The sequence below is a fragment of the Magallana gigas genome, chromosome 1 (genome assembly GCF_963853765.1).
Source record: "Magallana gigas chromosome 1, xbMagGiga1.1, whole genome shotgun sequence".
Classification (NCBI taxonomy): Eukaryota; Metazoa; Mollusca; class Bivalvia; order Ostreida; family Ostreidae; genus Magallana; species Magallana gigas.
Genome location: NC_088853.1, coordinates 12,817,203 through 12,832,784, shown reverse-complemented (window position 1 = coordinate 12,832,784; position 15,582 = coordinate 12,817,203). Strand labels below are relative to the sequence as shown.

Genomic DNA, 15,582 nt, shown 5'->3' with positions numbered 1-15,582 from the left:
TTCGTGGGTCTCAATTTTCGTGGATTTTCTGAAAACCACAGTTTCAAGGATACGTTATTTTGTGGCCAATGATCCTATCAATACAAAATGTTTGTTGAAATTGAATTTCAATGAACATTAAATTTCGTGGATCAACTTAACAACGAAAACCACGAAAATTGGTATTCAACAAATATTGATGAAACCACAGTAAATGAAAGTTGTCTAAAAAATGTGATCGATTTTCTCTGATTGTCGTCAAATTGGTAGTTTGTTACTGTGAAAGTCATCTATTGGGTTAATATTATTACATTACTTTTGATTTCATATTTTTATTTACAGTGCAGTTTGTGGTGCCTGGAAATACAACGGTCAACATGAGCTCGACGTATCGATCTTTCGAAGCATCCAATACCGTAGATGGGAACTTTAACCAGCACATAAGACATTGTTCACACACAGAAGATTCGGGTGTGACTGAGGCATGGTTAGCGGTCGATCTACAAACAGTTAGAAGTGTCAAGTCCGTTAAATTCTGGTACCGAAATGACAGTATGTTATAAATTATATTGATTTGATTTATCTAAACTTTAAAAACAAGACTTTGGACTTTCGGGTACCATACAATAACTATCTACTTATTGCATGAAAAACTAAAAAAAAAAATGAAAATGACGCTTTATCATGTTTTTAGGTACAGATACATAAAAACAGCATTAGCTGCGGGTCTGAGGTCTGTAGCTTCTGGTAAATAAATAAAATTGGATGGACAACCTGATTTTTTTTTAACCGGGAGCTTAAAACCTGTAGCTAGAATAGCATTGGAGTTGAATCTTGTTGATTTCAATGAGCCATTGCTGAATAACCGACTGTAATAGGGGTCCTTGTGTTTATGATGATGGACACCTGCGGGTTTGTTGTTGTATACCATTTTTTACTATTATAGTGGTGATTTAAAAATGAAAATATACATAAATACATATCGTTACGTAATTCATATAGGATGATAATTAATTTCATAGGCATAAAATATACATAATATTTCAATGCTATAATATCGAAGAGTTATTCCCCTTGACACAGCATCATATAAAATACCATATTTAATCTTTACATGATATGAAGAAATTTTTACATGCTCAATCATTATCATGATCATCAATTCAATATTATTCGAAAAAAGTATTAATTGATTTACATATATTTAGGACAAAAAAAATACCTGTTTATGGAACCGAGTATACATAAGACTTCAAAATCTATGCTACAAGCCCTTGACACAGTCTTATATGAGCCTATATGACTGTAATAAAATAAATACATTCACTCTAACATCTTTCACACTTTATACATTAAATTTAGTTTGTTAACGCAGAATGAATAAATATTTCAGATGATTAATTTATATCTTGTTAATTAGTAAAGAAAAATAAGTACTTACATATTTTGTTTGCTCAGTGTAATGTTCAGCATATTAAAGTCAAATCTATATTCTTTTTAAGGAAAATTTATGTCGGCATGGAATGACCAGTAGCTGTCAATTTCTTTGTCCTAGGTCAAAGTTTTGGTGGTAAAAGTTTGGACCAATGAAATTTAAGAAATTTAAGAAAGCTCTAATACTACTCGGGTACCTCTTACAGGTGTACTGAGAGTATCAGTGGTGGATCAAAATATTTAGTTATTTATGAATTATTTATTGAATTATTTTATTTTATCATATGATTTTATCTTTATGCCATGTACATAATGTTGATAAAATAATACATACATTATTGCTGTTTAAATGATAAACAATTAAAGTATTACCATTGAGGGAGTCAGCAAGATTCCAGTTCCCCGAGAGCAAGCTAGCTAGTCTATTTCCCAAGGCGGAGCCGAGGGAAGTAGGCTTCCCCAGTAATGACACTGTTTTGGAAAGACATTTTTCCCAGTAATGGTAGTTATAAAACTACGTGCGCAGATCTTCATAAGAAGAGGGGATGACTAAAATGAAAAAATATAGCTTTGCCCCCCCCCCCCCCCCCCCCCCCCCGCCAAACAAAATTATCCTGCAGACCCCCCCTTCCCCGGAAGAATATCTGGATTTACGCATGAACTATAATTACGCAAGATGTCCATCATGATCGTTCTAACAAAGCCTCATTAGTTTGATCCTGTTTTTGACAGTTTTATTTTTTATTTTTCTTAATAAAGAAATAAAGTAGATCTTGTAAATATTGTATAATAACAAAAAATGTTAATTAATTTGTCTGTAAAATTTTTAATCAAATTTTGTCTAAAAACCATTCATATACTCTGGCATACGTAATCCTTTACCTCCCTGCTATAAATGCTTTGTAAAATCGCTGTATTCTAACTGGAATTTGATCAAATTAGCATAAAGTTGAGACTTTAGAAATACATATTAACATTGTACTAAACATTACTTTCTGTTCAAGCCAAACATGACTCGACAATTTTTCCGAACAATCTATGTCCAACAAATGCTTTCTTTCGAGTAAAAAATTTGAAAATTTATCAGAGCAACGGACTCTTGAAATTTAAAAAATTAAAATTTATAATTTAAAAATTGAAAATTAAAACAAGCGGGTTTGAGTCAAAGATTTTTCGCTTTCCTAACACGCTACTTTTGTTTTTAACGGTGTATCGTGAATGAAAACATAAATTGTGCTATACTAATTATGGTAAAGTATTGCATATGCATTCATTTAAGTGAGAAATTATTTATATATAAAGTTCTTTGTTCAATAAAATTGATAAAAATCGTATGTCATATTTATAATGTAATGCTTTGATAAAATACCTCTAAATGTAATGCTCCCATATATTTATTTCATATTACCCCCCCCCCCCCCACACACACACACACACACATATTTACGGGGGAGCCTGGTGTGCCCCGCCATTGTTGGTCTCACTCATGACTGTATTGGTAACATTTTTTTCATGTAGACATTCCACTGAAAGTAAAAAAATCTATACAAATTGAATTTTGAGTTCACCATAGTATAAATTCTCAATTAGACATTCAATAACAATGTAATCATAAGCTGTCAAATAAATTCAAGAAATACTATTTTTATACCAATCTATGCCATTTCACATAAAAAGAATTGCAATGTATAAACTTGAAACCGTTAATTAAAACAAAGACGCTTTTTTCCCACATAAAGTGCATCCAAATAAAATGTTGCGTTTTTATTTTGTTGTGTTTTTTCAAAATTAGAACAGGTTTATTAATTGTGGCTCAAAAAGGTCAACATTTATTTAGAAGTGGCCTTCAATTGTGTCCAAAAATTTCCGACCGATTACTGACCAAGTGCAATGCAAAAATCAAACTGTCTATATTACATATTCTTAAGCAAACTTAAATAATTTTTTTTAAGAAATGCATCCATTGTTAAGCACTTGGCCTTCCTATACGGCGTAGTTTTTTAGATCACCTGAGCTGAAAGCTCAAGAGAGCTATTCTGATCACATTTTGTCCGTCGTCCGTCTGTCCGTCCGTCTGTCTGTCCGTCTGTAAACTTTTTACATTTTGAACTTCTTCTCTAAAATTGCTTATCCAATTTCAACCAAATTTGGCACAAAGCATCCTTATGAGAAGACAAATATAAATTGCAGAAATGAAAGACCGATCATTATTCAAAGCTGAGAAAACCTCAAAACTGTAGAAAAAAGGGGGGGGGGTGCATTTTTAAAATTCTTCTTCTCAAGAACTACTGAGTCAAATTCAACGTTGTTTAGCATAAATTATCCTTATGGGAAGGAAAATATAAATTGCAAAATTTAAGGGCTAATTCTGTTTCAAATTTGAGTAATTTACGAAAATGATAATAAGACAGAGAGAATGAGAGTCAATCAGTTTAATCAGGTTCGGCATTCCATATCTCAAAACCCTCTTTGAAACAAAGAAGCGGCCATTTTGAACGTATAAGAAATGGGTCAATCTGAAAAAGATTAATTTATTTGTTGTGGAACAGTTTGCGTGCGAAAGGAATATTTGAAACATGCAAGATACATTAATGCCGATTTTGTGAAGTAAATTGAGATTAAATTTTCCAATGCGTTGACAATTTCACCTTTGACGGTGGTTTTAGCTTGTTTTGATTTTCGTTTCGTTTTCATGAATAACAGTTTATAACTTAAGGGAACTATCGCCTGTATATTGTAACTTTTACGTATCAATCAAATATAGACATCGGAAAGTAAGACAGCTGACTGTTACTTGCGGAAAATAAGATACATTAACAGGTACGGTACTTTAACAACTAAAATACAAATTCTAATGGTAATACGGATGGTCTTAGCGTAATAGTTGATTACTACAATGTGTTTGAGGCTAGTTGTAAGTATTCTCTCCTCTATTCAGTCTAAACGGAGATTAATATTGCTGATGGAAATCCTGACGATAACTTTTCATTAGAGATGTTTTTGTTATCCAGCCGATAAAGGACACAGAAAAAGAAAATTGTGACACAAGGGGGTGAAAAAATATGTTTTTACGAAATATTGTTAGATTGAATTGGTAAAATAAAAGTATGTTTGATAATAAATCGGCGGGGGTGCAATTTAAAAAACGAAAATAAAATTAAGGTAAGATTAAAAAATCGTGAGGAAAAGTACTCTCTGGTCTTTTATTTTGAGCTGAACATTTTTGGCTATAACGGAGAAATTTATAAGAAATAAGAATTTATTGCATGGTTTTTGCTACATGTTGGATTGTGTATATTTGTTCTATAATTTGGAGATGTCAGCGTTTGAACAGGCGCATTAAGCGCAACAGTAATAAGTAATAAAACTTTGCAAAGATCTTCAAACCAGAACTAGGCGATTTTCAGATTAATTATTAAAAATAATCATTGGTTTGTGTGAATTAGTAGTCGGACAACTTAAAAGGGATTAAGACAAATGTGATGCTATTAAGTAAAAGAGCAATACTGACCTATGGAAATGGAAGAACAATTAAAAATTCTAAACGACACATTGTGGGAAGACGTCAGACAATATGTAATATAGGTCGTACATTTTTTTAATCTGCAGATCATTCTTTACATTGTTTCTTTTTAAACATAGACATGCATAGTGAATGTGTTTTTCCTGGAACATACTATTAGTTTCAAACAATTCCCGAAATTAAAACAAATCATTGTTATTGTGAACGACATGAAGGAATACAAAAGACTTAAAAATGTCGACGTCACACATTGCACCACCTGGCTAAACTAGCTTCAACAATTATTCATTTTAACCTTTTTCTAAAAAAAAAATACAGCACAAACTTGGGGTATTGTTCAACAACATAAAGTTTTCTCATACAATTTCAGAGAATAGATTCCAATTTTGTGCACAGTTTACATTAATATGGGACAACCGTCGGATACATGTTACTCATATAATCACACGACAATTACCAAATTATGACAATAGAAGAAAAAAATGTCGATGCTTCTACAATTATACCTAAAAAGACTAAGACGTATGGTTATTATGCACATGTTGTTATATCTGGAAATGTTTTTAAAAATACATAAATAAGCTACAATCTCAACTTCGCGGGCGTAACCGGCAGTGGGGATCTATATCTTTATGTTGGTACTATGTTACAGGATTATCATGTGCAATAAATTTATCATCTTTTGTTGCATTAGGCGTTTTATAATCTACATTATTTCAAAAATATTTACTAGGATTCATTATAATTAAGTAACTTCCTATCTTATTAACAAATTATTTCTAAAGTTGCCAGATTGAACTAAATAAAATGCTCTAATCAAGCAGTCGGAGAAAACGTCACGTTTGTAACGTTAGACTTTATCCACGGATTGCATTGAACATAAACAAAAATTAATGACGTCGTGTTTTCCTTTGTGACGTAAAAAACAATCAGTTGCGATAAGGGGGGGGGGGGGGGGGTTGCCTGGAACGGTTCATATCATATGATATAAAATGAAACAATATTGTATATTGTGTATCGAATTGAATTTTAAAATGTTGAAGAAGTTGCCCCCCAAACAACTGTTTTTAGCTCACCTGAACCGGAGGTTCAAGTGAGCTTTTCTGATCACCCGTTGTCCGTCGTCCGTCCGTCCGTCCGTCTGTCTGTCCGTCCGTCTGTAAACTTTTCACATTTTCAACTTCTTCTCCAAAACCACTCATCCAATTTTAACGAAATTTGGCAGAAAGCATTATTATATTAAGGAGATTATTAATTGTAAAATTAAACGGGCAATCCCTTTTTAAACGAGAAATAATCATGAAACTGTGAAAAAGGGGGGGGGGTATCTTTTAAAATCTTCTTCTCAAGAACCGCTGCTCCAATAATACCAATATTTATGTGACAACTTCTATATATAAGGCAGATTCTAAATTGTAAAAGTGGTGACCCTCAGTCTAATACTGGGACCCTTAGAAGGGTTCAAACTATGTGTTGTAAGCGTGTTCTGATCGTGTGTTCATTTATATAAGATCGGGCTCGTTATTCGGAATTACGAAACGGAAGCTCTTTGTTTGTACTAACCAACCGCCATTTTGAAGAAGATTTCAGACGTCAATTTTGATAAAAGAAAAGTTTGTGATTTGCCGGTTTAACTATAAAAGTAACGTTTTTAACGAAGAATGATATAAAGAATATTTTATGAAATAGTGGTAAATCGTAGTTCCAAATTCAGCTCTACAGTAAACTATCAGCATAATCACCATGCCATTTGTTTTTACACCGCGTTTTCAAGATTCTTTTTTTTATACTTAAAGCTATTTAATTTGTCATCGATTATTGGAATAATTGTTGCGTAATTTAATTGTAAAGTTTACCGATCGAATCAAACAAGTGCAACCACGACCTTGGTAAATATGAATGGTACTGATATCGGAGAACAATGTTACTACGATTTGTTTTTGCAATGAAAGATTAAAATCGGGGTTAGATGTTCTACAGACGTTTATATCATCATGTTGATGCTACATTTTGACAAGCATAAAATGAAATAAAAGAAATTGTTTTTGTTTTTCAATGTTTTGTTTATTATTAATAATTAGTTTGCATGACTGTATTGCATTTGGAGTAAACATAATTTTAATTTTAAGCTGTGATAGCAGTCTAACAATTTTTACGATAAATTGTCAGGCCAATCAACATCAAAATTGTTAGACTGATTTTTATGGACCCTTATTTTTAAAATATGAACTATAAAGAACAATATTTATTGTTATATTACTGGCGTGCGACCAGTTCTCGCCGAGTACCATTTCTCGCCGGGACATTGTGGCGTCATTTTATTAACACATAAAATTATATACGAAAACTGACGTCACAATATACTGGCAAAAATGGTACTCGGCGAGAAATGGTCGCACTCCAGTAAGGTTCTCGGACACTGCTAAGGCAAGAAAAACAAATATGTGTGTTTCCTATTTCATCAGATTTTAAAATAGGGTAGGTAGTTTTTTTTATGAGCTTTTCAGTTTTCCCCTTTCCTAGCATATGATTTTTCTATACATCAATAAAATGTATTTTACAGGTGGAGCAATTGTGAATAGTGACAACATGCGAAAGATGAAATTGTTATTATCTTCTTTTTATGTATTGTTTAATATTTGGCAAAATCTTGAAATATATAAGTTTTACAATATTTATTAAGAGTTCACATCATAATAAACCCTTTCGAAAAAAAATGATGCAAGGACTATTGTTCAGGTGAGCGATTTGTGGCCCATGGGCCTCTTGTTAACTTTAAAATAAAAGTTTAAGGTAAAACGCTACACTCCAACCCCCCACAGATTAGGATTTTGAAGATTGGCGGTAAAAAAAAATAATTTTTTTTTATTTATTTTTTTTACATTTTTTTTTTCATTTTGCTATTCAAGATTTCGGATAAGTCTAACCACTTTCAAAAACGATGGCTTGATTAAAATCATTGAAATAGAAAAAAAATATCCATGATTTCTTCATTGACATGTAACTCTATTTAACCGGGGAAACTTACAAGAATGCACACACATTTTTGTACGGAGATGCTTATTGAGAAATGTTGACATAAATTTTCTATTCTGAAGTACACTGAAGTACACCCCTTGTACAATTTTTTAACGTTATCGTCCAGGATATTTTCATGCCGTTTGCAATACAAAATCCCCACATACTTTTTAGTTCACCTGAGCTGAAAGCTCAAATGACCTATTCTGATCACATTTTGTCTGTCGTCCGTCCGTCTGTCCGTCTGTCCGTAAACTTTTCACATTTTCAACATCTTCTCAAGAACTACTGGGCCAATTTCAACCAAACTTAGCACACATCATCCTTAGGCAATGGGGATTCAAAGTTGTGAAAATTAAGGGCCACACTTGATTTCAAGGGGAGATAATTAGAAATTAATGAAAAATTTCGAGAAATTTTCAAAAATCTTCTTCTCAAGAACCTGAAAGCCAGGAATGCTGAAACTTGTGTGGAAGCATCCTCAGTTAGTGTAGATTCAAAGTTGTGAAATTCATGACCCCCGGGAGTAGGGAGCGGCCACAATGGGGGTCAAAGTTTTACATAGGAATATATAGAGTAAATCTTTAAAAATCTTCTTCTCAGAAACTAATCAGCCAGGAAAGCTGAAACTTGTGTGGAAGCATCCTCAGGTAGTGTAGATTCAAAGTTGTGAAATTCATGATCCCTAGGGGTAGGGTTGGGCACAATGGGGGGTCGAAGTTTTACATAGGAATATATAGAGTAAATCTTTAAAAATCTTCTTCTCAGAAACTAATCAGCCAGGAAAGCTGAAACTTGTGTGGAAGCATCCTCAGGTAGTGTAGATTCCAAGTTGTGAAAATCATGACACCCAGGGGTAGGGTGGGGCCACAATGGGGGGTCGAAGTTTTACATAGGAATTTATATATAGAATAAATCTTTAAAAATCTTCTTCTCAGAAACTAATCAGCCAGGAAAGCTGAAAATTTTTATATGGAAGCATCCTCAGGTAGTGCAGATTTAAAGTTGTGAAAATCATGATCCCTGGGGGTAGGGTGGGGCACAATGGGGGGGTCGAAGTTTTACATAGGAATATTCAGAGTAAATCTTTAAAAATCTTCTTCTCAGAAACTAATCAGCCAGGAAAGCTGAAACTTGTGTGGAAGTATCCTCAGGCAGTGTAGATTCAAAGTTTTGAAAATCATTATCCCTGGGGGGTAGGGTGAGGCCAGATTGGAGGGAAGGGGTGTTAAAGTTTTACATTGGAATATATAGTAAATCTTTAAAAATCGTCTTCTCAGAAACTAATCAGCCAGGAAAGCTGAAACTTGTGTGGATGCATCCTCAGGTAGTGTAGATTCAAAGTTGTGAAAATCATGACGGCCGGGGGTAGGGTGGGACCATAATTAGGGGTCGAAGTTTTACATAGGAATATATAGAGTAAATCTTTAAAAATCTTCTTCTCAGAAACTAATCAGCCAGGAAAGCTGAAACTTGTGTGGAAGCATCCTCAGATAGTGTAGATTCAAAGTTGTGAAAACATGATCCCTGGGGGTAGGGTGAGGCCACATTTGGGGAGGGGGTGTTAAAGTTTTACATTGGAATATATAGAGTAAATCTTTTAAAAATCTTCTTCTCAGCCAGATGATTTTTTATAATTTTTAAGACTTTGGCTCCAGGACAATTCTTCGGCCTCACAAGAAGGTTCAGAGTTTGATGTAGCTTAATATCCCATATATAAACAATTGTAAAGGATCTTCTTGAAGACTGCAAAACTCAACATGTGATATGACTATAAAATCATCCTGTTAGAAAAGGGACTAATGATTATAAACATAAGAATATCCAGGTGGAAAAAATGGATTGTATTTATACAGGATCTACATGTATTATTGTACATTGTCAAGATTGTTTGTATTAAGGCTCCATTAAGCTGATTTTATCATACCTATTGTTCCTCAGGTGAGCGATGTGGCCCATTGGCCTCTTGTTTTAGCTGTGTATTTAAACCTGACAAGCTAGAGAAGGCGTTCCAAAGGAAAACTCTTGGAGTTTTTTTTACACTCGTCTATAGAATGAACATCGTTTAAACCGATTTATTTAAGAAAATGTGCTGCATAAATATCTTAGGACAAACTAAAGTGTGCGCATCTAAACAAGCTGTCATATATTGATATTCTTTCTGATTTGGTAAAACCAGCTAATCAATATTTATGGATTGTCGAAATCTTAAAGATTGTATTTTTATACCCCTGCTCCGAATGAGAAGGGGGTATACTGTTTTACCCTTGTGTGTGTGTCTGTCTCTCTGTTTGTCTGTCTGTCTGCCCGTAACAAAAATTTATGTCGCATTTTTCTCAGCAACTATTCATTGCAGATGCTTGAAATTTAATCACAGTATTTCTTAATTCATCGCATATCGTGGGATATATTTTTGTACCAATCGGACGTCAACTTCCTGTTAAATGACGACTTTGTTTATTTTAAGGCTAAATTTTTAAACAAATTTTCGTCCAAGATTTCTCAGCAACTATTTATTGCAGATCCTTGAAATTTTAACACACTATTTGTTTAGGTATGCCATATTGTAGGATATATTTTTGTACTAATCGGACGTCAACTTCCTGTTAAATGACGACTTTGCTTATTTTGAATATTCACATCAGAGCGGGGATATCACTAGTGAGCATTGGCTCACAGATATCTTGTCTTTAAAGTCTCAACCCGAATACGTAAATAATTTTCCAAAATAGTAATTTATTTTTAGATATGATGCACGTTCATATATATAGACCAAATGCTGTGTATATCACCTTAATAGGGACGAACAAAGATATGAACACCATCCGTCTAAGGGAGTACTTTATCCTGTTCTCCAACGTATCCACTCTGTCTGAAGCCCGTGTGTGCTACTCCCAACCCCCAGGGGTCATCGATACCACTATCCTGGAGGAGGACTGCCAATCAACGGCCAGATACATCTGGTTTTATCAGAATAAAACTTTCGAAGGACCAGTTCCAATGCTTGAAATATGTGAAGTGCAGGTGTTTGGTATGATATTTGCTTTTCTTCCTAGATAATTTAATTTTGGTTCAGTTGTTGTTTTGCAATTTTTGATTGGCTGAAAAAAAAATAAAAATGTTGATTACGTCACATTGACCATGTTTTTTGCGCATTTGAAAATATAGATCGCTTAGTTTTTTAGCTCACCTGACCTGAAAGCTCAAGTGAGCTTTTCTGATCACCTGTTGTCCGTCGTCCGTCTGTCCGTCCGTCTGTTCGTCTGTCAGTCTGTCCGTCTGTAAACATTTTACATTTTCAACTTCTTCTCTAAAACCACTAGGCCAAATTCAACCAAATTTGGCACAAAGCATCCTTATAAGAAGTTGAATATAAATTGCAGAAATGAAATGCAGACTGATCTTTATTCAAAACGAAGAAAAACTCGAAACTGTAGAAAAAGGGGGGTGCATTTTTAAATATCTTCTCAAGAACTACTGAACTACAAATTCAACGTAATTTAACAAAAATAATCCTTATGGAAAGGAAAATATAAATTGCTAAAATTATGGGCTAGTTCTGTTTCAAATTTGAGTAATTTACGTAACTAATAATAAAGAGATAATAGCGGTTAATCAGTTTATAACATCGGGTTCGGTATTGCATATCTCAAAAACGAAATTTCTGTTTGAAGCAGCCATGTTGAACGCATGATAAACGAGTCAAACTGACAAAGATGAATTTGCTTCTTGTGCAACACTTTACGTGCGATGGGAATATTTGACACATGCAAAATATATTTGTGTCGATTTGTGAAGTAAATTGAGGTTAAATACTTCAATGCGTTGATACTTTAACTTGTGACGGTGGTTTTAGCTTTTTTTTTTATTCTCGTTTGATTTTCGTTACTTGAGGAGAACTATCGCCTGTATTTTGGTATTTTTACATATCAAATCAAATACATGTATAAACTTCGGTAATTCAGAGAGCTGAGTGTTTACCTGTGCAAAATGGCCAAAATCTGATGCACTAAAGGCATATTATAAAATACTATACATTTTATTGGTAACTTGGTACGATACCTACGTAATAGTTAATTAATGGAACGTGTTCTGTTAAGATGCTCAGTATTTTCAGTCTAAACGGAGATTGTTTTCGCTGCTATATATATGATGAAAAATAAATTGTGATCTTTGTTTTAGTGCACGTTTCTTCTGTTTTAATTGTTTACAATTTTCTATTTACTTACCGTATTTGAGTGTCAAGCTTCGAATTATAAGCAAGATACAGAGCTTTGCTCACAATTTTCTGTTTGTACACAGAGCTGAGGCTATGCTTTTGTGCTTTTACATTTTAAATGCTGAATAGGAAATACCAAGTTTAAACATCTGAAGTTAAATGTAATAAACTCATGTGAAAAAACAATTGACTCAAACCTAGCAAAATTGTGAGCTCTGTATCAATACTTATAGTTCTACGATTGACCCTGAAATTTTAATTGATCACGAGTCTCAGAAATTTCTCGCTAAACGTTAAATACTTGTACAGAGAAATTAAATGAAGATATGCTGTAACCACTTTTTGGAGCCCCCTCCTTATATGATGAATTATATGAAATCTACACCAACTTTGATGGTTTTTCAAACACAATTAAATATAAACAATCTCTTTAAAACAGTTTCCATGGTGTTACGGGGATAAATGTATCGCTCTTAAGAAAATATTACAGCGAAAAATCATATTGATTTGTAAGCATTTGTCGTTTTTGAATAAAGATGAAAATAATGTGTGAACATTAGTAAAATAGAGTGATATGCCTGTCAATTTATTGTAGTTGTGGTGGAAGCAAATTGAAAATGGGTGGGGGGAGGCTAGACCTTATCGGAAATCTTGACAAGCAAAAAAAAAAAAAAAAACGGATTTTGAGTACGGCTATGTCTAACTTTGCAAAAAAAAGGGTGGTGGTCTTGCATAGGATCTTGTTTTCAGTAAAAATGGTGTTTCATAAAAATACAATGTCAAAGATTAAGTGTATGCAAAAATTAGTGAAAAAGTTGGATACTTTACAGTATTCCTTTTGTTATTCTACAGAGGGGCCATCTGGCACAATATCCTTTGAACGCCCATATAAAGCCATTGTTGCTCAGGTGAGCGATGTTGCCCCATGGGCCTCTTGTTCTTGTAAATTTTAGCATCACAGCGTTGTGAAGTTGAATCTAAACCCGAATGATTGTTCTGAAGATTCTTTGATCATTAATATTAATCATTGAAACTCCATAAACATATCCAAATCCTAAGATTGATTCCAGTGAAATAAGGTAGATAAACACACAAGGCGAAATAATTTGACCTATTTTTCAAAGCATATATATTCTTTATTCTATACGCTTAGCTACGAGTAGAAATATAATTTCTCTCAAATTGTTTCTAAAATTAAACTATATGTTGAAGAAAAGTTATTTCATTATTTTAGAACACTATTTAAAACCAGTAAAATAGTTGAATAAAAGTCTTGAAAGCAGTTAAGTAGTTAGTGTTGTCCACAATAGTGATTGGGGTGTATTTCCTTATAAGAATCGCTTTGCAACCACTATTGAAATACGAATCCTTTTAAAAATAATTATTTCAATAGTAGTTAAGTGAATTTCATTCCAATGAATTTCATTGCAAATATCACTTTTTAACTACTATGAAACACAACCATTATTGAAATTTGCATTGTCCCCTGCTTTTACTGAAAGTGGGGGATTATTAATTTGGGAAATATATATGTTACTTTGTATTTGTAATGCTGTTTTGATTTTACCCTGTATATTTCTGCCATTCTTGTTTGAAATTGGTTGCTCAAAGAGGAAAATTCACTGCCTTGACGCACAGGATGGCGGGCAAGGTAAATAACTCTTAGGGAATAAAATCTATCTATCATAGTAGATTCCTTCTCAGAATCTCCGAAATAGTCATTATTTTTACATATACTCGTTATCTATAGGGAGAGCTTTCGCCTTCTTTGAAGATGCAAGAGGAAAACCTGAGGGAAGTTTGATTTTTCCCCCTTCTTTTTCCTTAAGAGGTCAATTTATGGCTATTAGAATTGTAGGCTTGACCATCTGTCACTTAGTGACACGGTACCATTAGATTAAAGGCTAATTACTGCACCTAAAATATCAGCTTTTTAATAATATGTGTATTTTTCTTGCAAAGTTAAATCTCTTTGTTTATAGACATAGTTGAGTAAAATGTTTTCTTTAGGGGAAATATATCACATGAAAACATTCTTTATTATGTCTTCCCTGTTACACTGAAGTAAAATGCAACAGTTAATTATTATATATAAAAACAAAATTAAAAAGGCTATAAAATGATTAATAAAAAGAAAATTTCCCTTCTTCATAAATGATTTAAATAATATATAAGTTCTTAATCAAAGTACTGAAGTACTGAGGGGAGTTGATTTTATTGATTATCATTTATTTTAAAATCAACTTATATTGCATGGCAATTAGTTTCTAGTCTGTATTTGAATTACACACTTTTAAATGATATGAATTTTTAGACTTTTCCGACAAGAATTTCGAGAAACCCCATTTGAATCATGTTGTGTAATATTTAAAGATAGATTTCAAGCTATGTATTAGTAATCGAAACAATTCTTAAAATCGTATGGATCCAAGCACTATTGATATCGAACTTTAGTCTCGTTCAACCAGACGCTCGGCTGTCTCCGTTAATCTCCGACAAGCAAGAGAGCCTCTCTGCTTGTTGGAAATTTACGGAGACAGCCGATCGTCTGGTTGAACGAGACTTTATTACACTTTGGCGTAGGAACACATGAGACTACAAAAATATCTATATTGTTCATATTATATAAAATCTGACTTTTTTCAAAGTGTTTATAGATAAGTTTCCTTGAAAAACAATGCTTCAGCATACGTTACATCGAATATTTCTATTATTTTCAAGAACTAAGTCTTGTCAGCGGCGATGATTTGTGCTTAGGTCCAAACATTGTTTCACTTTCGGTTTGCTAGAGTAACTGCATAGGAGAGTTGATTAAAATCAACTCCCAAAAAAGGAAAAATTCTCATAAATTGTCCATTCTGTAACAATCTCCGTTACAAACTTATTAAAAAAAGAACAAAAAATACATTAAATATTACATAATATTGGTATGAAATAATTTAATTCTTACAAAATGATAAACAATTTTTTTCTGTTTTTAAGAAAATATGTCCATACTGTTACGATATGTTATATCCTTTATTCCTGTGACAAAATCTCCTTCTATGTTTTAACATACATATTTGAAACAACAAATCTTTACTTAAGGTCAAGATCTAGTAAATGATGCCAGAGTGTCTTTTGGTGCTGGAACCATTATGACGTCATCATTGATTTGGTGAATCTTTTTTCCCGTACTTAACGGCTTTAAAGGAATTATGTAGAAAATAAACAATTTCTTGACATTCGATATTAAATCATGGAAAAAGTAATCCCGATACCAATATTCCTTTGGCATCATTTTAAAGAGGAGGTCAATATCTTGTTTAATGACGTTTTTGGAGAGACTGTAGGCATTCTAGATATTTTTCATTAGTCAAAACTGGGGAAAACTCCGAGATTTGTTACTTATTTCCTTCATATTTCATAG

The 15,582-nt window shown here is 33.1% G+C and overlaps 1 protein-coding gene across 9 annotated transcripts in view; it reads left to right on the top strand.

The window, feature by feature from the left end:
• LOC105348255 (multiple epidermal growth factor-like domains protein 10) overlaps positions 1–15,582 on the top strand; it is a 90,574-nt gene that overhangs the window by 31,507 nt on the left and 43,485 nt on the right. For 8 of the 9 annotated variants that reach the window (XM_066083317.1, XM_066083304.1, XM_066083282.1 and 5 more), the window contains exons 2-3: positions 322–531; positions 10,755–10,985. In XM_066083317.1, coding sequence (XP_065939389.1) covers positions 322–531; positions 10,755–10,985 — 441 coding nt within the window. The remainder of the gene's footprint in view (positions 1–321; positions 532–10,754; positions 10,986–15,582) is intronic. The other variant, XM_066083310.1, reaches the window with a different exon arrangement.